The following is a 26,929-nucleotide window of genomic DNA, read 5'->3' on the forward strand; positions in this document are numbered from 1 at the left end:
ACTACTTGGCCTTTTAGGAATTGATTTCAATTGAGTTTATCCATGCAATTCAAGAATAGATAAAATATTATCATGCAATTGTAAACCCAAGAGAATAAAATCATGCTAGTCACAGTTTCCCTTCTTGATACTTCTAGATCCTGGTCACATATTTAGAGGATGGCTCGATGTGAATGAACACTTTTCCAAATTATTCTAAGTCCCTCTGCTCTAATTATCTCTCCCCTCATCTATATCCACTTTTTTGGTCTATATTAGTGTTAAAAACATTTAAATCAGTCAGGAAACACAAGTACCAGTGAATCCAATAAAATTAAGATATAACTCACCTGGAGAAAGAGGAGGATTTTTTAAAAATTATTTCTCAAGATGATAAAACTAATACTTGAAAGAAGAGAGAAACAGGGATTAGACTGCATACCCTTTGAAAGTAAGCTCTATTTGATTTCTTGTAAAAATAATCTAACTGCATTTTCACCTTTTCATTCTCATTTTTAGAAATAATAAGATTTTTACACACTTCCCTTTCTGATCTGCTTGTTTAAACAGAACTGCTCAAAATGCCACTGGCTTTGAAAACAAAGCACTAGTTTTGATGATATATACAATGAATGTATATAGAAAAGCATCTGTCATATTTTTATCATCATATCACATTTTATTTCCACTTGTAAATACTGTCAACATTTAAAGCCAAGTTAATGGAACACCAGTGAGAAAATCAAACCTACTAATATTAAGCATTTTTAAGAATTTTAAAATAGGGTCATGCTGATAGACTTGAAAGAATCCCAGAATTAAAATTGCCCCCATGGTAATGAGAAGGCTATAGCTTAAAGCATGGAAATAGCCATGATACATTTTAGTGAAATGATTTATTCTTCGTTGGTACTTCATTTTTCATTTATCTTTAAATGAATGCTTACGTTAAGAATATCCATCAATACTCAATGTTATAACAATGAATGCATGAGCACTTTGTAAGTGAATATATACATGGCCAAAGTTTAATTTGGCTCTCCATTCAGAAAAAAAAACAGTGTCGGTGGATATTTGGGCAATATCATTTAATTGATGCTTACGTTTTTCCAAGATTTATAAGAAAAGTAAAAAAGTTCATATGTAGGTGGTGGATACCCAATGAAACATATTTAGATTAAAAAAAACAAAACACTATATATTCTAAAATCATAAGTATAACCATGCCAGAGCATACACATGTATTCACTATCCACATGGTGTCAGGAGCACAGGTGATAGCTTCCTCCACATACCATAAGATAGGCCTTGATCACAAAATTATTCATCCTGATAGTTGCTCTTGACAATGGAAACAATTTTTAAAGGCTATCTTCAAGATCACTCTGGTGATTTTACAGATAATTAGGTAATGGTGAATGAATAGGGAGTTCTTATAAATAGTTGATATGCCCAAGTAGTTACATGAATAGATTAATTAAAGCCTAAATTTATCTCGCCTCTTAACAAAACAGACATTTTGGAAACTATTAAGCAACAGGCTTTAAACTATAGTAAGACTATTTTTGTTCCTCTCAGAATTGAGAGAGCTCCACACACTCATGTTCATTAGAGGTGCCTCTAATAGAACTCCACCTTTAACATGATTTTTGTGCCTGCTCACATCTTTTAAAAAAAGAGAATATCATTAAAATTGATAACAAAGTCGTAAAGCTGACCAAGTCCAAATTTAGGAACTGGGAAAGGCAATATAGAACACAAGCCTAAGACTGTGTTTCTAGAACACTTCTGGTCTGAAAAATGTTAATAGCACGTAATTAAGACCATATCCTCAATATGCATTTCAAATCAATTTGCTAGATAATAATTCTTTAGCCACAATGAGCAAATAGAAGCCCGGTTCCTCAATGCTTTTGGTTAATTTAAGGAATGTAACATTTTTGTAGAGGGTTAAGAAAAAGTCAGTTCTTTCTGTATTTAATTTCAGGGTCGGTAGATCTAAACACTTCAGTGTTAATCTCTTCATTCTTCATAAATGCTATGTGGCAGAGAATAAAATGGTTAAATGTAATATTCTTCATTTTTTTTCGCCTTGTATTTAAATTACTTTGATGGTTTCCATCTTAGTTTGTAAATCACCAAACCTAAATATAACTGGAGTTTTATTTAATGTTTCATCAGGAAATGAACTGGATCAAAGATAAGGTAAAATGGCCTTTTCTTTTTTAAATAATAAAAAAATTAAAAATAAATTAATTTGTTTTTGGGAGTAAAGTTTCTTGGAAATCAATCCAATGAAATCATTGTTTTCATATGTTTCATATGTTTTCAACTAACTCTATTCCAAACAGAGCATAAAAATAAAAAGCAAAAAAAAAAAAATCAAATTAACAATATTTTCTAGGCAAAAACATATTACATAAATATTAGGCATTAGATTAAGCTACCATTACAAACGATAGGTTATGTTTAAATAAAATATATATTAAAATTATTCCATCTTTGAAATATGAATCACAGAACTTATAAGTTCAAAATCATAATAGGATATATGTAAAAATAAAGAAAATTAAAGTACAAATATATAGTACTATTTTAATATACTGAATTTTGCAACTAATCTGTTTTACATAAATTTACATATATTAATCTGAAAGCTGCTACTTTATTTACCCAAGAAAGCTGTAAAATAGTTAAAATAACTATTCACATTTTAACCATTGGTTTCTCTGCATTTTAAAGTTAAACTTCATGTTACTGAAGGACAGTCGATTATATTGGATTTAGTCAGACTTCTTATGAGTTTTGCCTAGTAAGTAGAATTTATAAGTAAAGATAGCCAACCCAGTAAACCAGATTGAACAAGGCAAAAGCTGTTGGGAAAAATATTCGAGAATAGGAATCAATTTTGGCAATGCGTATATGTATCCTCCCTTCCCTCCACGATCCTCTTCTGCAGTCTTCAAAGCAACAGAAGAAGCTGGCACAATCTTTTCCCTCCAAGCACTGGTACCCATAATCATCTTCTCCTTGCGGCAGAGAAAGGCTATTCATTGGAATGAGAGTAGATCCTGGATGAAGTCCAGAGGACATCTGAGTAAAATAATAAATGAGTTTTGAGGAAAAAAATCATAAAAAAGATCAATTTGTCCCCTCAAGGCAAACTCTGAGAGACTGACATGCAGTCAAAATAATCTTATTTTCCAAAAATCAAATGAATACCCAATTTAACATGTTTTTAGATTATAATTTACCTTGTAGCACATAAAAATATTATTTTACATTCCAAAGATTTTGCAGGGAAAAAAACACTCAAAATTAAATATATTTTATACCTTTAGAAAGTTGTTCTACTGAATTATTGTTAACCATGAATCTAATTCTAAAATGAGAATAAACTATATTTTTCTATATTTTACAGTAAAACATTTACAATGCTATAAACATGTGTTTGTTTGCTATGGTTATATTCTGTACTTTATTTTAGTAATAATGAGAACAAATAGTAAAGATGACATTCTGATAAAGCAGAAAACTTTGAGGAGCTATGAATGAATGAAACAGATATGAGGTCTGGAGTTGTGGATAGGCACAAAGCATCATACTTGGGAGACAGAATGTGCAGGAGGTAAAAATTCAGGTTGGAGAACAACTGGTATTCAAAATTCTGCTAATTCTACCAAAATTCTGCTCATTCCAGCTATCCAGCTGGAATTATATTACCACCTAATTTTTGTGATGGTCGTGCTGAATAAACTTCATGACGTGTAAAATGATCTGTGCTTCGTCTTGCCTAGTAGTAATAGTTATTATCTTTACCAAGATTTTTTGGGACACATATCAAACTAACTCTTGATGATACCATGTTCTGAATAATACTTAAATAAGAACAAGAATTTTTAAAAATATAAAAAATTGAGCATGGCCAGGATACTGTGGAATATTAAAGCCAACACTTTGGAACAATCACTTTGAAGCAATCACTTTGGAGTCAGGATATTGTGCAATATTAAAGCAATCACTTAGGCTGAAATTCCAGCTCTGCCCAGTAGAGTCCTGTAACTTTGAACAGGAAACGTCACTGCTCTTTTGTGTCTGTGTCTTTTGCCATACCAAAGCCACAAAAACAATACATAGATCTGTTTGATGAGTAAATGAGATGGTATACATAAAACACCAAATGAAATATTTGAAACATAGCAACTATTCCCTTGCCAATTGATAATAGTATTGTAATTGTCATTGCTACTGTTGATTCCTGGAGAGGATATATCATAATTGACTATAAAATATGTGCGAAAACAAGCAATAATAACAATAAAAACAACAACAAAAACTTGGACCTCATCAAAAATGTTCCTGGAAAGAAATACATTAATGAACGCTTGAATAAAATGGCAAGTAAAATATGAGTGAAGATTGCCGTTTTAGTAACCCTTCATCTCTCAGGACTTCCACATATTTCAGGGATTATTTTAAAATGTGAATCTTACAATTTATTATAATCAGTGGTGTCATTATGTAAACACTGAATATGATGCTGAGATTATAACAATTGTTTTATCCTGATTTTAAATTCTAATGAAAATGTTTATAAAATTTTTTCATCCTAAATTTTGAAATAAATAAATCTCAAAGCCATGAAAATTAAACATTGTATGAGAAAGATTTTAAAAATTAAACACAAAAAATGATAATTTAAAAAAATTTGGACCTATATTCAAACCCATTTCATTTCTGAAAAGAAACATAGAATCTGACCCACTACATATTAAACATTCAGTAGATGCAAAGAGAAGCAAATATCACATTTAGTGATATTTTAAAAAGATAAAACCATCACACAAGTCATAACATCCATATTAGGAACAAAATATGCAGCCTGAAGGTAAGAAACCATGCCCTAAACACAAATGCATGACTTCACTTGCCTAGATATATCATGAAAAACGGAGGCAGTATGTTATTAAATGTTAATGACAGATCTTTTTTGAGATTGACACCTGGAGATACTCGACTAGACTCCTAAATTTTAGTGGAGCACTAAACTTATGTATAAAAATGAAGCAAATTGGTATTCATTTTCTTGTTACTTAATACTTAAATAACTTATGTTCCAATGTTAACCAGAGTGAAAAAGTGGTTAAAATGCAAGTTTATTAGTCCGCAATTTCAAGGTTATATGGCATAAAACACACTACATATATCATTCAGAACTGCCATAAATGGGAAGATGGTGTGTTTGTTAGAAGATATCAATTGTGCATGAGAGGTATGATTAAAGTACACAAAAATGGAGGAAAACTGCAAATGGTTCATTTAAAACATTGACCAATCCCTGGTGGTCAAAATCATGGAGAGCTTCTTATTGCAGTGACAATTTAGATTGACAATTTTCTAGTTCCCCGCTGCCTCCCCCAAAACGCCACTAATTCATAAATTGAAAGAAACTACGCTTTATTGAACGATGAATGTGACTAGGAATGAATTTTATATGTATTGAGAAAAATAGCCAAAGAGCTGACACAGTATCAGTAAAATAAAATACTCTCGACACATTTGTGACCTTGGAAACCACTGAAAAATTAATTGGAACAATATAAACATTATATGCCTTATTTATCTGAAGTACAACAGCAAAACCCACCTTACAATTTCTCAAATAAAAATCCTGCTGCCCCCCAAATAGCAAACATTGAAAAAATAAAATAGATCCATTTAAATGACATAAAAAGAAACAACACAATTGAATAGAATTTCCTTTTACTTCAAATGATGTAGTTTTGAGACTATGCCATTTTTTTGTTATTTAAAAAAGTCACTAAGAATAGCTGAACTTAACATTTTGAGAAATCCATCCCATTCTCACTATTAAAGATACATATGTGTCTGGTTATATATTAAATACTCTTACTTATAGATTAATCGTATAGTTAAATATACAAAATATATTTTAAGCACCAAGACCAATAATATAATAACTATTTAGATCATATACTAATACAATTAATAATATTAAGTATTAGCAATATGATTAGCAAACATTATTAGGTCATGTTATTGATACTATGAAATATTAACTAATATCACTATTAACTTCTCATTCAAAAAGTGGCACATGAGAATGCCAAACTAAGCACAGATTTTCTCCAATCAACTTTCACAAAATCCCAGTTATTTATCAGTGAGAATTTCAAAAATTACAAGATCTACATCAATGTTTAAAAATAGACATGAGGTGGATTTTGGTGATTCTGAGTTGTCAATTTTGGTACTCCGAGAATTAGAAGTTAATGGAAATAATTATCAGAGGAAAGTAACAAATAGAAAGTTAAAAAAAAAAAATTCTGAGGGTTGGGACCAAGGCTGTGAAGCAGAGAATTGTATTCTCACTTGTACATTTATATACTGTTTGATTTGTTCATTTGTTTCAACCATGCACAAGTAAACTTCTTACTGTATTTCACATTTCACCAATATCAAATAATCCTTCCTAGGAGCTTTGCCAATTACCATTACAGGAAAGAAGGTTTATAATTTGTGAAACTGTGTATGATTCATCTTTTCATTATTTTTGTGCTCTGAAAGGTAGAAGAATGTTTATTCATATAGATATGCACTGGCTGAAAATACGATATTTTTTGTGTGTGAAGAAAATGTTATTTATGGTTGGGTATTGTGGGCAAAAACAAACAAACAAACAAGAAACAAAAAACACAACCTTCCACCCATTATTTCCACTCCAATACCCTAGTTCCACTCTCAGTAATATATGACTTATTGAACTACTGCAATAGTCTTTATCTCCTTGCTTCTTTTGCCATTCAAGTATATACTCCATGCTACTTATAATTATCTTTCAAAAACATAGAAGCAAATATGCCATCTTGCTTAAAAACATGCATGGCTTATCAGTGCTGACAGTGCAAAATCGAAATTTTTAACATGGTACTGGAGACTTTCCACTTCTCAGCAATAAACCACTTTTCTATCCTGAACTTGGATATTTTCTTTCCTAAGATTCCTCTTTTCTATAGCACTGTCCAAGAGAAGTTTTTGCAGTGCTTGAAGTGTTCTGTATCAGTATTGTTCAATATGGTAGCCACTAGTTACATGTAGCTATTAAGCACTTGAAATGTGACTAATGCTACTAAGATACTAAATTTTAAATTTTGCTTGATTTTAATTAATTTAAATCAACCTAGCCATATGGCTAGTGGCTACTGTATTAGATGAAAAGCCTGAGAAATATACAAATCTACTTTGTATTCTTATATGTATGCCTCAACTTGGCTTACATGGTTCCTTCTCTCTCAAATATTCTTGATAATTTGTTTTCCTGAAAACTGCAACTTATTCTTTAAAGAACTACTTCAATGATGCCATGCTTTCTTTGTAATTTTCTCTATCAAATTCCCTTTGGAAGAGTTAGTTTACATACATTTTGAATAAATTATTTACAATGAAATGAAAAAGGCCACCCACTGCACTGTTGGCTCACAATGACATAGCCTCTTCTCAACACTATGTGCTTGTTAGTGCTTCACAGACCATATTACATGATGTCTCAAGATTTCCTCTGTGCATAGGACAGGCCACTTTGTTCGGACTTTGTGGTACCTATCTCTATTTCAATAAGAACATCTTTAAATATTCTTAACTTATATCTATCATAGAAAATATTTTGCTGCCGAAAAGGTATTTGAAACCAGTCACCTAACTGCTACTTCCTTATAGTGTCTTTGTCTACTTTTGATTTTTATATTGGACTGTACTTTATTATCTTACATTTACACTTCTAATGTATTTTTCCACAACTAGATTCAAAGATCCCCGAAAGCAGAGAACACATTGTGTCGTTATTTTCTTCATAGTGCCTTGTTCATGGCTGGTGAAATAAACTTCCTTCATTTAACATTTTAACCAATTGAGAGATTACAAATAAGTTCTACCTCAAATGGGTAGATCAGGCTCCTGATGTAGGTATAACATGGTTTTCTGAGATTTTTTTTTTATCATCAATGGGCTATTTGATTTTCAACAAGAACTACTCTTTAGTTAGCTGGTTTACTACTATTGCTTTTCTGAGATCTTTACATGTTTCATAAGGATCTTGATTCTATACTTCAACATAGTTAACTTATTAGATTCTCGTGAAAATAGATATTGATACAAACACACGTGAATCATATTCTTAATGAGTAGAAATAAAAACCCAATAAAATATATTGGATGGTAATATGGACCAAGTCAAAATGTCACTGACATTCACAATAAAAAATAAAGGAGAAAGAAATAAAGAAATATGGACATAAGTAAGGCCAGAAGGAAGAAAGGGATAATGGAAAGAAGGAAGGAAGGAAGGAGGAAGGGGGAGAAGAAGGAAAGGAGGAAGGGAGGTGGAGAGAGCAAGAAAAAGAAAGAGAGAAAAGGTCCAATATATCATGTGGAGAGTAAGGTAGACAGCATCTTTATTAATTTATATTTTTCTTAGAGGGGTCATTGAAGCTAAAAATCTATTGTGTTCAAATATCATCTCTTCCTGAGTAAAATAAATTGGAGTTTTCTGGGATTCTCAGCTAAGCAGTCAAAGAGATGTCAAGAAGGGGATTTCAGTTTCTTTTAATAACAGACATGTTGACTTTTCAGTGACTCTAGGCAAGATCTTTGGTCCTGGCCTATTGCCATAAATAATTTGGTGAAGAAAAGGGAAATGCTGGATTTTAAACAACTCAGAATTTTGAGCCTATAAAATAAAGTGGGCAGATGGAAGGACAGAGATAGAGATAGAGATAGAGATAGATAGAGAGAGAGAGATAGAGAGAGAGAGAACGAAGATAAACTCACAAACAATTAAAACATGTGTAAAGGCAAGATGCTGCAAGATTTCTGGGTCTAGGCTTGCATTTGATCCTCCTGGCTGGAACAGAAGAAAAACACAGATTCCACAAAACGCTTAAATAGAATATTTTGAGACAACAGCAAGCAGAGCTATCTATTCTTCATAAAAGTGTGCTCTGATTTACCTGATTGGCAAGACCATATGGCTAAACACTGAACTAGGCAGGGAGTCAGATTTGATTACTGATCCAATTTTTCACTTAAAGTGTCATTGTGTATTGAAAAACCTCACGAAGCACATAGCTGAACAGAAAGAAACTACTATAGAATTTTATTTTGGACGGCTCTAAAAATATTTTTCTTACCTAGGTAGTCAATTACATATCAATTTAACTTTTGATCTTTGCAATTTAATGCTTCAAAGCTCTCATTTATTTTTTATTCCTTAATTTTTCATCTTTAATATTTTGCTTCTTGGGTTTGGTGCTAAGTTTTAAATACTCAACATACAGGCATTTTTTTCCTAAATAACTATTCTAGAACAGTGCCTAGAACATGGGTGTCCTTAATTAATATTTGATGAATGAATGATTAAATGAATGTCATAATGTTAAATCTCGTACTCCAATGTTTCAGCTTCCTGAGTAAATGAGACATCTGGTAATGTGGTTGAGAGCACATGATCTGGGGTCAAACTGATTATCTGTAGTCCTACAGTAGCCACTTATTGGTTGAATAGCCTTAGATAATATTAGTACCTATATTACATATTCTTAGAATGAAATTCTAGAATCCATGTGAGATTGTACATTGTCTGGCTTATGATGTTAATTATTTTTGTTCTAAACATTTTCATTCACAATTTCCAAAAATAAAATTGTCAAGGTATTAATCAAGCACAGCTGTGGATGAGTAAATGATGAAATGGAAAATTCAGAGAGGATGTTTGGCTTGGATTAAAGGAAGATAGTAGAAAACTTGTGTTCTTCTTTACCTAAAAAATTAGCAAATGGATTTTAAAGCTGAAATCATTGCCCCCTGATGCTTTGTCCACTCAGAGGCCATAATAAATCCTATGGATAAGCTAAAATCATGTCAAGTTGAGCGAGTCACATGTTAATTCTACCATGTAAGTTCTGAAATGTGTACCACCAACAATGTGCTCTCCTTCCTTGGGATATTGTGGGAATCTGGAACCAAATACACAAGACTTTGGTCCTTGGAGTATAACATAAAAGGTAAAATATAATTTAAAAGTATGGTAAAGTTTTATAAGGAAACTAATGAAAAATGGGGGAAGGGAGAAAAAGCATTGAATCTTAGAACTTACAAATTTAGGACATAACATGAAAAATCCCATGCCTCATTATGTACATGCTATGGTAGGTTTACAAGCTTGCCACTCATGCATAACTGTTTTATATAGTCCTCAAGTATGTTGGTATTTTGGAAAAAATCTGCTTTAAAAACATTTATTGGAATTAGCAGTGAAATGTCTTTTTTGTTAATATTGGAGAAAGAGATGTTTACTTTTCTGAGTCCTATGAAAACAGGCAACATAAAGGAAGGATTACAAGCTTCACCTCTGTTATCATAAAAGACCTGGGTTTGAGTCTTGGATCCTTGACTTCCTAAGTTTGTCCTTGTGCAAATTACTGAACTTGTATGTATAAGGTGCCTATGAGCATAAATGAAATTATGCATATAAAGGAGTTCCTGGAATACTCAGTGTTAGATATTACTTTAAAGTTGTTATAATTGCCATTATAAAAAGAAACTATAGTTAATCATCCAATACTTAAGTATTTTAGAATCAGTAGAGTTAATTCTAATTTATCAACTTGATGTGATGTAAGTTAAGGTAGATATATACTTAGGAAGGGGGAGTAAGTGAGTACAAATATGCAAAAGCCAAACAGATATCTTCTCTATGACATAGAAAGCTATGTCTTTCAAACACAGCTGAATACTAACATTAAAGAGAGATCTTTATCTCTAAAAATTAAGTTAATTTTGTGGGGTACCAGTGTAAGAAGTCCAAATCCTATCACAAAAATAGATTCAAAGAGAGAGTTTAAATAATTTTTAGGTACAAAGAATTTACTACGTGTAGAAAAGTTCACAGCATAATAACCACTCTTTACAAAGGTGATCCAAAAGTCTTTTCTAGGGAAAAATATAAGAATACTTTTGCTGGTGGGCAATGTTAGGTACCCCAGTTTCATCTTAATATTTTTTTTATCTTTTGTCAAGGTACCAATAGCAACCATATCAGTCTAAGAAAGTATAACATGAGAAAAGAGTATCTCTAACAGTAAATTGTTGCTTATAAAATAGAGAATTTTTTTTAACATACCGAGGCCTTATTTTTTAGCTTTCTTTCTCTAGTAGTCTTAACTTTTTTGTTGCTGGTAAAATAATGCAAGGTACCATACTCCATCAAAGCTGCAAAAACAAAAATGAAACAAACAGAAACAAAGAGATCCATCGCAGTCACATAAGAAACCTTAGGTAAGGACTTCCTGGCAATTGTACTCAGAGTTGTCATAGTCAGAACTGTAGTGATACCTGTGGAGGGAGGGAAGAAAAATAAATGATGAAAAATAAGACCATTTTTATTCTTCCAACCGATTTGGCAATATTGTGAGCAGAAATAAACAATGGAAACAAAAGCATATAATTACTTGTGATTTACAGAAACAAAAAAAATTCTGGTAACCATAGCTACATTGTGTTCAATGTGTTCTTTGTGTCTCTGTGAGTTCTAATCATCTAAATTCTCCAGACCGCAGGTAGTTTACTCCCTGTACCTATTCTTCCCTTCCTCCATAGTAATAGACTATCCAATTTTTAGCTAGTCTGCACCTGCCTGAAAGTACAAATTTATTTGCCAGCTTCTTTTAGCTATGTGTGGCCACAGGCTGAAATCTAGCCAAGAAGAATTAAGTCAAGGGTGTAAACAACTACCAAAAGATGTCATTAGAAAGATAGGAAATGCTCTTCGTTCCCTCTTCCTAATTGCATTTTTCTGGAATACAATAGCCAGAGCACCAGAAGCCATTTTAGACCTCTACCCAATTTAATCTACAGTGATTTGAAGTTTCGTGCCACACACAGTTAAAAGTAATCCAAACTACTATAGAATTTTTTTTTTATTACTTGAATTAGACCTATTTTTTTCATCTCGGTAAAGAACACAGGCAAAATGATATCAAGGGAATACTTTAAAAAGACAGAGTAAATCTTCATGTTTTGAAGAAGTCAACATATAAAATTAGAATACCCGCCTGGGGCCCAGCCCTGTGTATGGATCTTTGGGAGTATCTGTTTCTCTTTATCCATGGCCTTCTTGTGGTTCTTACCATTACTAATTTTAGGGCCCCTAACTCACAGCTGCACATGTTATGTCTCTTCTGATCTAAACTGCCTTAATTCTCATTCTTTGCCTTATGAAAGAAGGCACCATTAGTGGGATTGTTTTCTCTCCAAAAAAGTACTAAATATAATGCCAAATGAATCTTAATTTGGTCAATTATTTATAAAGTGGCAACATCTGGGTTGAAAAAAATAGAAAGTGCCTCTTTGATATGGTAAAGGCAACATCCACCTCTTTCCCTCATGTCTACACTGAAACATGCCTTAATAATAATTTCTTTCACATGCCCATCTTTTCATTTTTATCGCTTAGGATTGAAAAAATTAAAGATGATACACGAATAATGAATTGGAAGTCATGGAGGCAAATTAGGTTCAAATTCTCATGTTCCCACTCTTAACTCTGTGACCTCAGGGAAGTTTCTTAACTCCTCTGTGCCTCTCATCTAAAAAATGGGCACAGTAATGTAATAAATTTTGTATAATATATTTATATAAAAGGTATTTACTTATTTTTTAAAGTACATGTAAAATCCTTCTTCCTTTCTAATACTAGCATTTAAAATTTCCCCTCTAAGCATGCATTAGCTGCATATTACAAATATTTATATGTTAAATTCTTATTAAAATTAAGTTTGAAATATTTTCTAATTTCCTTTTTGATTTTTCTTTAACCCAAGTGTTATCTAAAGGTCATTTAAATTTTTTCCAAATAACTGAGGCCATTATTAATCTGTGTTATTTTTATTCATTTTTAATTTACTTTCATTTTGGTTAGAAAATATACTCTGGAAAGTTTTAGTCTTTTGAATGTTATTGAGATCTTGGTTAATGTTCTGTATGCATTTGAACATATTGTGTATTCTGTAGTTAGGTGCAGTGTTTTATAAATATCAATCAGGTTAAGTTTGATAATTGCATTCAAATTTTCTACACCTTAATTGATTTTTCCATGTAGTTATTCTATCAGTGAAAGAGAAAGAGTATTAAAATGTTCAATTATTATTGCAGATTTGTGTATTTCTCCCATTATTCCTGACAGTTTTTGCTTCTTTTTTTTAAGCCAAAATTATATTTAAAGGCTTTTCATATGGTAAGTGCGAAATAATTTCAGTGACTACCAGTCTTCTCTCTTCCTTGATTTGTGCACTATTTTTTAAATAACTTATTAAATCATAACATTCCCATAGTCAGACAAAGGTAGCTTTCCCAAGGTACTCCTGGCTTCCATAAAAATGTCCCATCCCAAGTAGAAAAAAAATCCTAAGGCCAATGTGTTCTTTGATTTCATTATCAATGATGGAATTAAATTTCACTTTACTAAAATACTATTACATTTCTATTGCATAAATTAAGGAAAACTATAGCAGAACTTAGCTTCTACACATTTATTTCTTTAATTTAGTAATTATTATCACAGAGTTTAGCTTAAAAATAATATGGTGGATTTCCTTTTAAAACAAACACCGCACTAAAACATAAATGTTTTATGTTTTAACATGAACAAGAGCACATCACAATTTGTTCACTGTTAACACTGCAGCACCTAGAATGCTGCCTATTTCACATAAAGCATTTGATAAATGTTTGTTAAAATACAATCTTGAATAAATGGGCTCAGGAAATTGTCCTTCAATGATGGATGTATGGATGTATGTATGTACACAAAAAAAAGTCCTTGATCCTCCAAATACATAGGGTCCACAGTTGTAAGAGATACTCTTTAAGTTAGATCTGGCTATGGCTTATCTTTATAGTTGATATGGTAATATTAAAAATATGAATTCATGTAAAAACACAATTCCACTATTGACTATTCTCTTTCATGACACTATGGCATAGGCTTTTGTCTTCATATAACCCTAATGGTAGAAATAATCCATCCAAATTTTCTTTGGGAAGAAATATAAGAATAATATTTAAGAACAAAATATAATATTTGGTATACTCAGAGAAGCATACAAAAAAGACTAAAGTAATTTGATTACCTTAGAACATAAAATAATTTGAAATAATTGTAGGAAACAAAACTCGGATATGAGTGCATTTTATCCCCTAGCTATATCTACACCTCTATTTAAATTCCCAAGGAGTTGAATTTCCAAGTATAGAACTAGGTACTTCAGGTTTTATTTTGCTGCTTTTATGTAATTTGCATTTTACTATATTTACTAAATGGAGTTAGTCACCAGCTACCATAGAAACCACATGAAAACCTCTTTATTGTTGAAACTAGAAACTGTCCCAACTTTCTTTATGTTTTTAGGACACAATTATCAGTAGTGAGATTCATATCTTATACGGATGTTGGGAATTAATCAATCAATAATTCATCTTTGTATATCAATACATAAATTTAGGTTATCATTTTCTTTTAAACCAATGTATAATAATTAGACCCATTTTCTTATGACTCTATTGCAACACATTGCTAAAGAAAAGATGAAAAGTCTATTTTATCAAGTATGAATTACAAATTACCCTTTTAATCAGTGTTATTGTACAGGCAACTCTAAAAATATTCACAGACTTATTACACATTTTATAGATCACAGAAGCCTGGAAACTTCTTGCTCCTTTCAGCACCTGCCCTTTGGAACCATTGACTGTTCGTTAGCACCATTGTAAGAGAAGGGGATTTCAAAGCTTTCTAAACGCACACCAGTCAATAAATACTGGCTATTAGTGATTTGGCTAAAAAATAAAATCTTGATAAAAAGTGATTGAAAATATTGATCACATTTAAGATTCAGGGATTATGTATGATTTTCATGCATTAATTCTTACTTAGTTTTATTCTTCCCTTGACCTATGTTAAAAACATTTCTGAGATTTCAAGCTCTTTACAATTCTTTTTCCTACTTGTTTCATATATTCATTTCAACATCATATTGCACTAGAGTATCTGTTCATTTTTGTCAGACTGCAGTTAGAGGAATATTTCTAACATATTAAACTGTAAACTTTTATCACATTAAAATGTTGCTAAAAGTCATATGACACTATAGAATATATTACATGTCATACCCAGTGATGTTCTTGCAGGTACTGCATCTTTATTGATCCAAAAAGACACCCAGGAAAGAACAACTGTCAGAATACATGGAATGTAGGTCTGAATAGTAAAATATCCCATTCGTCTGCTCAGGTCAAAAAAAATTGTCATGATAATATAGTCCCCTGGAAGAAAAAATATGTTTTATTTTGGCTATAAAATACATATAAATATAGGATTCCAAACCATAGATTTAAATACAAATGCCACTGATGCTAGGATTAATCACTGATTTGTATTTCATTCTTACCAGAGATTGTGTGAGAGATTTCAGTTGTGTTCCGTAACCCTACAAATGCAAATTGATATAATCTCCAGTATTTAGGATCAGCCACTTCTACAGAAGGCTTTTTCCACTTATACTCAATTTCATTTTTAGGGTATCCATCTAGGTAAAAATTAAAATTAAAAATATATACATTAGCAGATCCAAATCTGTTACTGTTGCAATACCAACATCCAAAGACAAATTCTTTTGAAATTCTTTCTCATTTTTATTATATGTCAAATACAGAAAAAATAATGCATAAATTTATGAGTATAGGTTAAGGAATAATCATAAAATAATGATAATCCATGTTGACTCCATTTAAATCAAGAAATAAAATCTTGCTAGCCTTGGGAAAAACCATGTGTCCACTCCAATATAGTATTTCCCCTCCCGACCACAGGTAACCACTAACCTGATTTCTGTGATAATCCTCCCCTTGTTTTTTTGGTTATAGATTTTTTTGATAGGCAATTCTGAAATATATAGCTTAGTCTAGCTTCTTTTTGAACTCTGCTTGATTGTTAACATACTGGATGCATTATTTTATATCTTACTCCTTTTAATATCATATTTGTAATAGTCATCCATGCTGTTTTATGTAGTAGTAGTAAATTTGTTGTATTGTAAAGATGTGCTAAAATTTATTTATCCATTTTACTGTGTCCACACTTGTAATCTTTTCTGTTGGCTATTACTAACACTGCTGTTAGTTATGTTATTGTACATGTCTCACAATTGTATATGCAAAAGTTTCTCTGGTATATATACCTAGGTATGGAGTACCTGGGTCGTGGATTACATATACTTCCCACTTTATGAAACAGCGTCAATCTTTTTTCCATAGAGAGTATACTATACTCATCTCTCACCAACCAGAGTATGAAAATATATGTGGATCCATATTCTCATTAAAGTTTATGTGGACAGTCTTCTTTATTTTCACTGTAGAGTGTACTTTATTTCACTTTTTTCCTGATTATGAATAAAACCTAGAAAAATTTTCATGTGTTTATTAGATTCTTCGGTTTCTTCTTTGGATAACTGCTTGTCAATTGCCCATTATTTTATTGGGTTTTCCTTTTTATCTTTCTTTTATCTGAATTCTTATGTATATTCTGGATACTAGACCTTTGTTATTTATGTTGAAAATGCCTTTGCCTTCTCTGCACCTGTCTAGAATGGAAGTGAATTCTTTTAAAAAGGATATGATTTTGTTTCTGCTACACTTCCTGGAAATCCACAAGGGTTTTTTGGACCAAGTGAAGGAAATTTGGGAAAATCCATGTGGGGCTGGGCTTGTGGTTAAATCCTCTCAAGGAGTTAATTCACCCTGGTATGCTGATTGAAGAGACAACTTTCCTTTTAGACCTTAGTGTTTGTATGTGTATGTGTGTGTGTACGGGGTAGGGGGTGCTCCTTCTTGTTACTCTAATGTTACTCTAAGTGTCCAGCCTTTTGTAACCCAGATGTATGTAGCGATCATGTTTTACTACATTTCCAATCCACAAGGCCGTCAAAATCGAAGCTCAATTTTATCTTTTTTTGGCAAATGTCCTCAGGCTACAAACCTTCTTACCTTTCTGGTTTCAACTTTTAATGTGAATTTTTGTGGCTGAAAATTCTTTCCTAGTGATCACTTAAAGGTTTTTGAGATGATTTTAAAAATAAAATGTTTTAAATTGTTTTAGACACAAAGGTTAATCTACCATATTACCGGAATGAAATTCAGTATCAACTTAAAAAAGTTCCGAAACAGAGTATCATTTCCCACCAGGACCCCTTAATCAGCCATGCAATGAAATTGCTCTCATCTTTGTTGGCCTGTATAAGGATGTGTTTCTTCTTTCCTTTCTCCATCTTCTCTCTCTTGTTCTAAAGGTTTAGCATCTTTTTTTTCCATATTTCCCATTCTTTTTCATTGGAATTGTAGAAGTAATAGAGTATAATCATAATATATAGGAATGTGGGCACAAATAGAAACAGGGAGCTAGTTACTTAACCACTCTAAATCTCATGATGTTGACTTGTAAAATGGGAGCCATAATGAAATCTTCCAAATACATTTGTTGTGAAATATTAGATGGAGAAGGCTGGATCCTCTACTGGACCCCTATAGAGTGCCTGAAAAAAGATAGCTATGATTATTATATTTATGTCAGTAACACCCAATTGCACTAACAGGGATAGGATATTCCCAATGACAATACCAAGAATTCAGGTATGATATCTAGAGGAGAATACAGTAATTGCTACATCTTTAAATATTTGTGTATCAACTAGTCCTTGAATGTTCCTTTTAATCAAGTCTTTGCTGTTATTTGGCTGTTTTATTCATTGAGAAGTCAATGTTAGAAAACCAGAGCAGTGAGAGATGAGACTATGAAGTAAAAAGGACATTTTAGTGAGATTAAAATTATTAAGAAAGTCAAGAAAATCCTTAATAAATGACAGCAAGAGATATATGGAAATTTTTAAAGTGAAGAAGCAGGATAATACTTATAAATACTTGTAATCTACTGTGAATAAATTCTAGAATGTGATATCTGAAAAAAATTGAATTTTAAAAAAGGAAAAAGCATTATACAATTCATAGACATAAGCAATATTTTTAAAGTCATTTTATGGGTTTTCAAGACTTGCTCAATTATATATTATGTAGAAAAACATTTTTATAAAGATAAATATGAGGATAAATATGTTAGTAAATATAAAACAAAACTGATATTGGTATAGAAAGATTATAACTAGTTCTTTGCAACAAAATACTAAGTGTTTGTATCTAAATTATTTCTCTCTAATCATTTCTCTGTTTCATTCATTCTTCTGAATAAAATAAATTTATTTATACCTTGGTTTTTCCAACTCATTAAAGTTTTCTCAAATATTTGCTACCCATATAGTAAATGTTCTTCACCAGACCAATTAAATATATTTTAAAGTACAATGTAATAAAGTTAAATCTGGCCTCTAGGCAAATGAATAAAATTCGAATCAACTTTTTATTCATGGCAGTGTAAAAACATCTGAATACAAATCTATCTTCAGTAGTCCCTTATTTAATCAAAATAAGAAAAGAACATGGATATAACTAAGATTTGTAAAGAATGATAAAATATATATATTTACTATGGATTTATTGCCACTTTTTAACTTAAAGCCAGGAACAAATATGTCATTTGTAATTCTATCTAAGACAGTTAAACATAGTCCACACTTCTGAAAATTGTATAAATTGTAGTTTATCTCATTTTATTTTACATTTTTAAATAAACAGGATCAGAGGCTACAAAATTCTATGAAAAATCAAGTATTTTATCACTTACAACTTGAAAATTCCAATGGACATGAATGTTCATCCATAGGAAAGTTATGAAGCTGAAGGTAACATTCTGCATTAATTGTCAATCTATTTAGATGGAAAAATAAATATTAAATAATGAGAAATAATTTCAGGCATTAAAAATCTTTTGTCTAATTTTTAAACGTGATTTTGGCCTACAATAATGGACTGTGATACACTAGAAAATAATAATAATTCTGAAGTCTCACAGTAGTAATATAATAACATTCATAAATGAATAAGAAAATTCTGACATTTTTCTCTCCAGCCAACTAAGATAACTCATAATTAGCCCAAGTATGATCTCTGTGTTTACACTTAAAAATTCATACTTCAGGATCTCAACAAACACATATACGTGCACACACATGCAGGTTAACAGAGTGTACCTGGTTAAGTATGGTGAATTGTTTTCTTTTGACCATAAACATCTTTCCATTAACAGGATGATTCTTAATGAGTCGATATGTTCAAGACAATGAATTAAATAAACTTGAATCTTACACCTCGACCCTCATTTAATCCTGTGTTAGGGATGTTTTACTACACCACTGAAAATCAGAGTATTTTAAAATGTTATAGCAGGCTGAACTCCCAGAGAAAAATCTCTGTCAATCACTTGCCCTATAGATTAAAAAGAACATAATGTTTGTACCACAATCTCTTCTGCTTCAAAGAGGGGAAATCGAGTTTTTCCTCTTTGCTTTCAGTCCTTTTCACATACTAGTAACTCCGAGCTTAAACAAGTGTTTCCACAATTGTTCACCATTTTAGATTTTAGTGTATAAAAGAAGCTTCATATTTCTCACTTTGCCAAGTTTGAAAAATGGAAATTTATGAGTTGATCAAATATTAGTATGGAAAATAAATTAGAGCAACTACAAGTTTCCTTAAACAGTAATACCTTAGAGTATATAGAACTCGTCCATCATTCCAAATTCGAAGAAGACGATTAGGAGTTGTTATCCAATGAGCATCAGATTTTCTTGAATTTCTGAAGAAAGTGTCAGGAATCCAAATTTTTCCAACCATATTACTGTTAAGCATAAGCACTTTCATGGTACTGTTGAATTTTAGACGACTATCAAACCAGGTTTGGGCAAAAATTATATCTATTGTGTATTCCTAAAAGATAAAAAGAAGAGTAATGACATAATAGTAAAGCCACTATTTTAGACATTTTCTTCAGGTTGGATTTTTATAAAGTTTCTGTAAGTAAATAGCACTTAAACTCAGTCTTTTTTGTAGAAAAAAAGTATGCCATTATCTTAATCTTTTTTTTTCATTGTTTACATGAGTCACGTAAACTAAAATCCAAGATTTCTCGTAATCACTGCTGTCCCGTGTGGCTTTACATAGTTTTTTGTAAATTGTATTCAAGATTTATAATAGGTAGGATATAGTTATTAAACATAAAGGCCAATCATTTTCATGTTAACAATTATATTAAATTTTGTGATATTTGTGAATGCTTAAGTCACACAAAAACTCACAAGCTACAAAATCAAAATGCAAACACTCGCCAAATTATCTAAAAGCCCTTATCTTGTCCTTTGTCCAAAAAATTAATTTCAATTATTTAGATCCACTGTTTTCAAATATTTTAAAGCAATCATACTCACATACACACAGACACACACACACACACCCTATTAAGCACTTATAATATGCCAAGTATCTGTTGAGTTTTGCAAGTATCATGTCATTAAATCCTTACTACAGCCCTGTGAATAATTACTACTATAATCTTTATTTTTAAGGAACAATTATTAATAGAGACATAAAATATTTCTCCCCACATCAAAGAGCAGATGATATGAAAACTGAGACACTGTAGGTTGAATCCCAAATCCACATATCTAACAACCACATATAATGGTGGTCACAGTGAGGCCTGATGAGTGCCATAATTAGAGCAAAGGCTCTGCCCATAATCAGCAAGTGACTGTAAGTAGGAAATTGCATGGTTATGAGAGAATTCTTAGGAGTAGGTGATTAGGTATAATCTACCTTTATATCCTGACAGAATATCTACCATATTATAAGCATTAAAATTTATTTGATAAAATTAATGAATAAGAATGCATATTTGATGCTACTGAGGAAAGAAAGTGATTATATGTATTTGTGTGTAACTTTGATATTAAAAGAGGAGGAAGAGAGTAAATTGAAAGATACGAAATTTTATATGAGTCACTTGAGATGGGAGAGATTGGTTACTCACTCTTGGTGTAATACTAGCTTTTGTCCAATTTACCTGGAGAGAAATATTTATAATAAATGGAATTATAATTGGGAGCTTGACTAATGAATGAAAAACATTTTAAAATGGTAGAAAGAATAATAAGTAAACAGATTAGTAATCAACTTGTCAATAGAGAAGTTGGATCAAATCCTAATTTCCAGGCAGGATATTTAAATTACAATTTACTTGACTAGAATACAGAGAGTAAAGTGAGTGGAAAATCTCCTTTTATCTATTTCAGTGGGTTTATTTTATTTTTATTTATTTATTTTTTAATTTTTTAATAATCCCATAACCCAACAATTTTTAATTGGCCTTCCTAAGCCTCCAGTGGAAAAGCCCTATTTTCAAATTATGAATTGCCACAAAGATGAAATATTTAAATTTCATAGTCCACTAAAAATTTTGCACATACAGTTTTTAACAAATAAAATTTTAATGTTTCCTGTAAGAGCTTAATTCAATTTATTTATTTATTTAAAAAATTTTAATCACTCAGAAGTGGTTTTATTCTCCAAAAAATAAATGGCACATGGGCTCAAGGCGCACCGCCTTCAGTAGTTGTGGCACGCAGACTCAGTAGTTGTGGCCCACTGGCTTAGTTGCTCCTTGGCACATGGGATCTTCCTGGACCAGGGAGCAAACCCGTGTCCCATGCATTTGCAGGCGAACTCTTTTTTTTTTTTTTTTTACATCTTTATTGGAGTATAATTGCTTTACAGTGGTGTGTTAGTTTCTGCTTTATAACAAAGTGAATCAGTTATACATATACATATGTTCCCATATCTCTTCCCTCTTGCGTCTCTCTCCCTCCCACCCTCCCTATCCCACCCCTCTAGGTGGTCACACAGCACCGAGCTGATCTCCCTGTGCTATGTGGCTGCTTCCCACTAGCTATCTATTTTACGTTTAGTAGTGTATATATGTCCATGCCACTCTCTCAGTTTGTCATAGCTTACCCTTCCCCCTCCCCATATCCTCAAGTCCCTTCTCTAGTAGGTCTGTGTCTTTATTCCTGTCTTACCCCTAGGTTCTTCATGACATTTTTTTTCTTAAATTCCATATATATGTGTTAGCATATGGTATTTGTCTTTCTCTTTCTGACTTACTTCACTCTGTATGACAGACTCTAGGTCTATCGACCTCATTACAAATAGCTCAATTTCGTTTCTTTTTATGGCTAATATTCCATTGTATATATGTGCCACATCTTCTTTATCCATTCATCCGATGATGGACACTTAGGTTGTTTCCATCTCCTGGCTATTGTAAATAGAGCTGCAATGAACATTTTGGTACATGACTCTTTTTGAATTATGGTTTTCTCCGGGTATATGCCCAGTAGTGGGATTGCTGGGTCATATGGTAGTTCTATTTGTAGTTTTTTAAGGAACCTTCATACTGTTCTCCATAGTGGCTGTACCAATTCACATTCCCATCAGCAGTGCAAGAGTGTTCCCGTTTCTCCACACCCTCTCCATCATTTATTGTTTCTAGATTTTTTGATGATGGCCATTCTGACTGGTATGAGATGATATCTCATTGTTGTTTTGATTTGCATTTGTCTAATGATTAATGATGTTGAGCATGCTTTCATGTGTTTGTTGGCAGTCTGTATATCTTCTTTGGAGAAATGTCTGTTTAGGTCTTCTGTCCATTTTTGGATTGGGTTGTTTGTGTTTTTGTTATTGAGCTTCATGAGCTGCTTATAAATTTTCGAGATTAATCCTTTGTCAGTTGCTTCGTTTGCAAATATTTTCTCCCACTCTGAGGGTTGTCTTTTGGTCTTGTTTATGGTTTCCTTTGCTGTGCAAAAGCTTTTAAGTTTCATTAGGTCCCATTTGTTTATTTTTGTTTTTAATACCATTTCTCTAGGAGGTGGGTCAAAAAGGATCTTGCTGTGATTTATGTCATAGAGTGTTCTGCCTATGTTTTCCTCTAAGAGTTTGATAGTTTCTGGCCTTACATTTAGGTCTTTAATCCATTTTGTGCTTATTTTTGTGTATGGTGTTAGGGAGTGATCTAATCTCATACTTTTACACGTACCTGCCCAGTTTTCCCAGCTTGGTGGTTTTTATTAATTGAATAAATTTGACCTGTAACTTTGTGTACGTTTAAGGTTACTTTAGTATATTTATATATTGTTATATGGTTACCATTATAGTGATATTTATCACAGTATCTAATTATAGTATGATATTATTGTCTATATTCATTATACTGTACATTAGATTTCTATGCATTAGAATACTCCTTATAAATTTATACCTTTAAACACCATTATTTTATCTATTTCGTATGAACACTATTGCAATTTGGGAAAGCCACATACATATTAATAATTATTTAAAATCCAACACAGGCCTAGACATTATGTAATTGAGTCTGAAATGTATGTTTTATAAAGTGACTAATATGCATAGATAAATTATTATGGTTAATTTGTCCCATATAATAATGTAATTAGTGATCATTCATATATTTAACATCTATAGTGTGTCGTTCATTGTTTTGCATAGATGTAAAGACATGAGGGCCCTGTACACAAAAACATTGCATCATGACCCCCTCTTCACATAGTCTTGGTTACCATTTAAACAACATTCTATACCAGAATTACACTGTGCTTTTGTATGGGATTGAACAGCAGAAACTGCTTAAGATAAAGGAAGAAACTAACATACCCACCGGGTTTATGGCTTGGCAAAGATCCAACATTGGTTGGTAGAGGAAATCTCAATCTACTTAGTAGGTATACTTGGCTTCGGTGTTCCTGACTAACAGGGCATTAAAGAGTGCACTTGAGAAGTAACTTATATAGGGCTGGGATATAGCAAGCATCTGTGAATCCTGCTTAGCAGCTGGCAGGATCTTCTTTAGCACACCTGTTTATAAATGTGCTAATCACTGTTAAAAGAGTTATAACTTCCAAAGGCCAAATTCTTCCAAGCAGAGATTTTTGGGAAAGTGTGAAGTTTTTTCTGCTCACAAGTCCCTCAATCTGTGTTCAAGAAGAGAAAGATACAGAGCCTGTCTTGATTATCCACCCTTCCTAAACTTTTTGCAAAGGCTAATACTTCCAAGCTCTTTTAAATTACTAATCCTTAATAAATGCCTCATTGAGATGAAAAGTTTTTAAAGTCTGTGCCATTTTATACATAAGTGAAAAATCCAATTTTGTTTGCTCATTTGTATTAGTGTAATTTCAAGAAAATAATCAAACTGTGTTCTTGTACTTCATGTTCCTATTTAGAGGTTATAATTACCTGCATAATAAATAAGCAAAAGAAACATGAAAAGGAACTTCCATTCACTGAGAACAAGTAGCTTGTTGAAGAATAGCTTCTAGGATAAACATTTTGAGATGAGGAACAGTGCATTTAACATTTGAGATCCAAAGTACATTATGAAACTTTGCCTCCTTGCAAGTTAGCCCAGAAAATAGCATTAGTGAATAAAGGTGAAGAAGTGAGCCATCTTGATTTCTAACTTAATCAGTCAAACCATAACTGATGAAAGTTCATGTAGTGCATTCTTCTACTTCACTGTCAGATTTGCAGTTATGTGCTGTGTCTAACATTTGAAAGCACTGGTTAATTCAATACTTTTTGTTTTTAGTAATGGAATTAGCATCACTCAAAATACAGACCTAAATAATTAATTTAGGTGCATAATTACATCATGAAGTTGGGTTGATCCTGATCTGATCTTAGCACCTTGGCATTAATCTCTCCCTAAAGTGTCTATTCACACGGCCAAAATATGATGGGCCAATGTTTAGCAGTAAACCAGATACTAAGGCTATAAACATGTAGAGAAAAGGTACAAGTGTAGTTAATCCCCAGCACAAATAGCTTTAGTGATAAAAGTTCATAGGATTCTGCTCCACTTTGCTCAATTATTGTAAAAGCACCAACTTCTTGCAACTATCACAAGATAAGTAAAATAACTTGGTGTTATTCTATTTTTTCAAATGAAAAAGAAATAAGGAAGGAGATTATGTCAGGTACTTAAATCATTGAAATCAATCAGCAGTACATTGAGAGATATTACAAAAGCAGACATAAATCCTGAGTTCAGTTATCAACCCTTTGGGTTCTATTTTTATGTCTCTAAATTTAGATTTCCAAAGGTACATAACACCATGTGCATTCATCACTTAACTTTTTAACAAATATTTTTCAGTGTCCGAGTTACTTCTGTATTGTTCTTGGTTTACATGAAGACTTCTTGTTATGAATATATAAATAATAAAATTGGAAATTCATAATGCTTAGGGGGGATAGAGTTAAACAGAAATAGAAACAATAGAGATCATTTTCAGCTATGGAAAATTAAGAAAGACTTCATGACAGAAGTTGTATTTACCTGAACTGACTATCACACACAGCTGACTACTAACATTAAAGAGAGATCTTTATCTCTAAAATGTAAGTTAATTTTGTGGTCCACTCTTTGTTACAAGTTCAAATCCTAACACAAAAATAGAATCAGAGGATTTTCTGACATATCAGTATGCTACTAGGATGGCATTTTTCACACTATTATTGGAAGTGCTGGCTTCTGACGTTTACTTCAGTAGTTTAGATCAAGTTGTGCATATCACAAAGCTGAGTGCTCTACCCAGATAAGCCAAAGCCTGTGGCAGGATTTGCACAATTTCCATTATAGAGATTTGTCTTGATTTCCATTATAGCAAGATGTTAAAAGTGTAGACATTTAACAAATTTTCTCTATTTCAGATTTTAGTTAAACTGCAGGGTAACTGATGTGAGTTCAAATTCATTGCCAATCTAAAACCTAAAACTTTAGTACATTATTTAAAGCCTTTGGGCTGAAACAAATATAAAAATAACACAACTGAGTAGGAGGTAGGGCATTGTCTTTAATTGTATACATAATTGTAAATACTTTTCAGATAAACAATGACTAATACTAATACATCCAAAGTGTGTTGTAGTTAGTGTGTGTAGTGAGATGTTATGGTATAATCTAAAGAATTACTGGTTGGGTGGAGTCAGAAAATCATGTCAGAGTCCCAGTTATGTGACTTCTTAGAGTAGGGTGCTGACTATGTCCTTTACTCTCTCTCACTGGAAAAATCAGGGCACTATGCGAAATTATCATTCTGATCTTTCCCATCTCTAAGGTTTGGTGATCTTGTTCTAAACATAAACAAGAATAAAGGCTACAATGGACATGGTGTTGTCCAGTGACCCATTCTCATAAAAATACTTCTGATCTATAGGCATCTTTGTTATTTTAATTTAATCCCACCTAATTCCTGCTAAATTTATAGTTGAAAATGGCTCAAGCCAGTGGCTGCCAAAACTGGTTGATCAGAAGTCCCCAAAGAGCATTTTCAAAATTCTGATTCTAGGTCCCCATCCCAGATTACTGAATCAGAATCTCATAAAGCAATACTGAAAAATTGCATTTTTCTTAAATGCAGTTTGGGTTTCTAAAAGTTTGGAAAATTTAGACTTAAAATTCTATCACTTCCTCAAGGCATTTCTATCCAATAACTAGGTTTCCTGACCAAAATAAAGGTAAAAGTAAAAGAAATAAAGAGAGTTAGAGAGAGAGAGAAATCCATAGATGAGATTTGTACAGAATTCCTCAAACTGTACAGTATAACCTGTCATCTCTTTAAATAAAATTTCTATATATAAACACTGTTTGAGAACATGTGTTTATGTGTGTGTGTATTTAAGAAAACTTTAACATTCAACTAATAAATGTACCTCAACAGAATTTTAAATGTAATCTTCAAAAATGGTGAAATATTATCCCTCTGAAGTTATCTTAGGCCATGTTAATTAT

At 31.9% G+C, this 26,929-nt stretch overlaps 1 protein-coding gene across 1 annotated transcript in view; it reads right to left on the minus strand.

The window, feature by feature from the left end:
• Positions 1–240: 240 nt before the first annotated feature.
• GABRG1 (gamma-aminobutyric acid type A receptor subunit gamma1) overlaps positions 241–26,929 on the minus strand; it is a 65,268-nt gene continuing 38,579 nt past the window's right edge. The window contains exons 4-9 of the mRNA XM_032632726.1: positions 19,766–19,986; positions 18,845–18,927; positions 15,501–15,638; positions 15,223–15,375; positions 11,177–11,388; positions 241–3,072 (exon numbers count right to left, since the gene is read on the minus strand). Of these exons, the coding sequence (XP_032488617.1) occupies positions 2,803–3,072; positions 11,177–11,388; positions 15,223–15,375; positions 15,501–15,638; positions 18,845–18,927; positions 19,766–19,986 (1,077 nt within the window). The 3' untranslated portion in view covers positions 241–2,802. The remainder of the gene's footprint in view (positions 3,073–11,176; positions 11,389–15,222; positions 15,376–15,500; positions 15,639–18,844; positions 18,928–19,765; positions 19,987–26,929) is intronic.

Source organism: Phocoena sinus, chromosome 5 (genome assembly GCF_008692025.1).
Source record: "Phocoena sinus isolate mPhoSin1 chromosome 5, mPhoSin1.pri, whole genome shotgun sequence".
NCBI lineage: Eukaryota > Metazoa > Chordata > Mammalia > Artiodactyla > Phocoenidae > Phocoena > Phocoena sinus.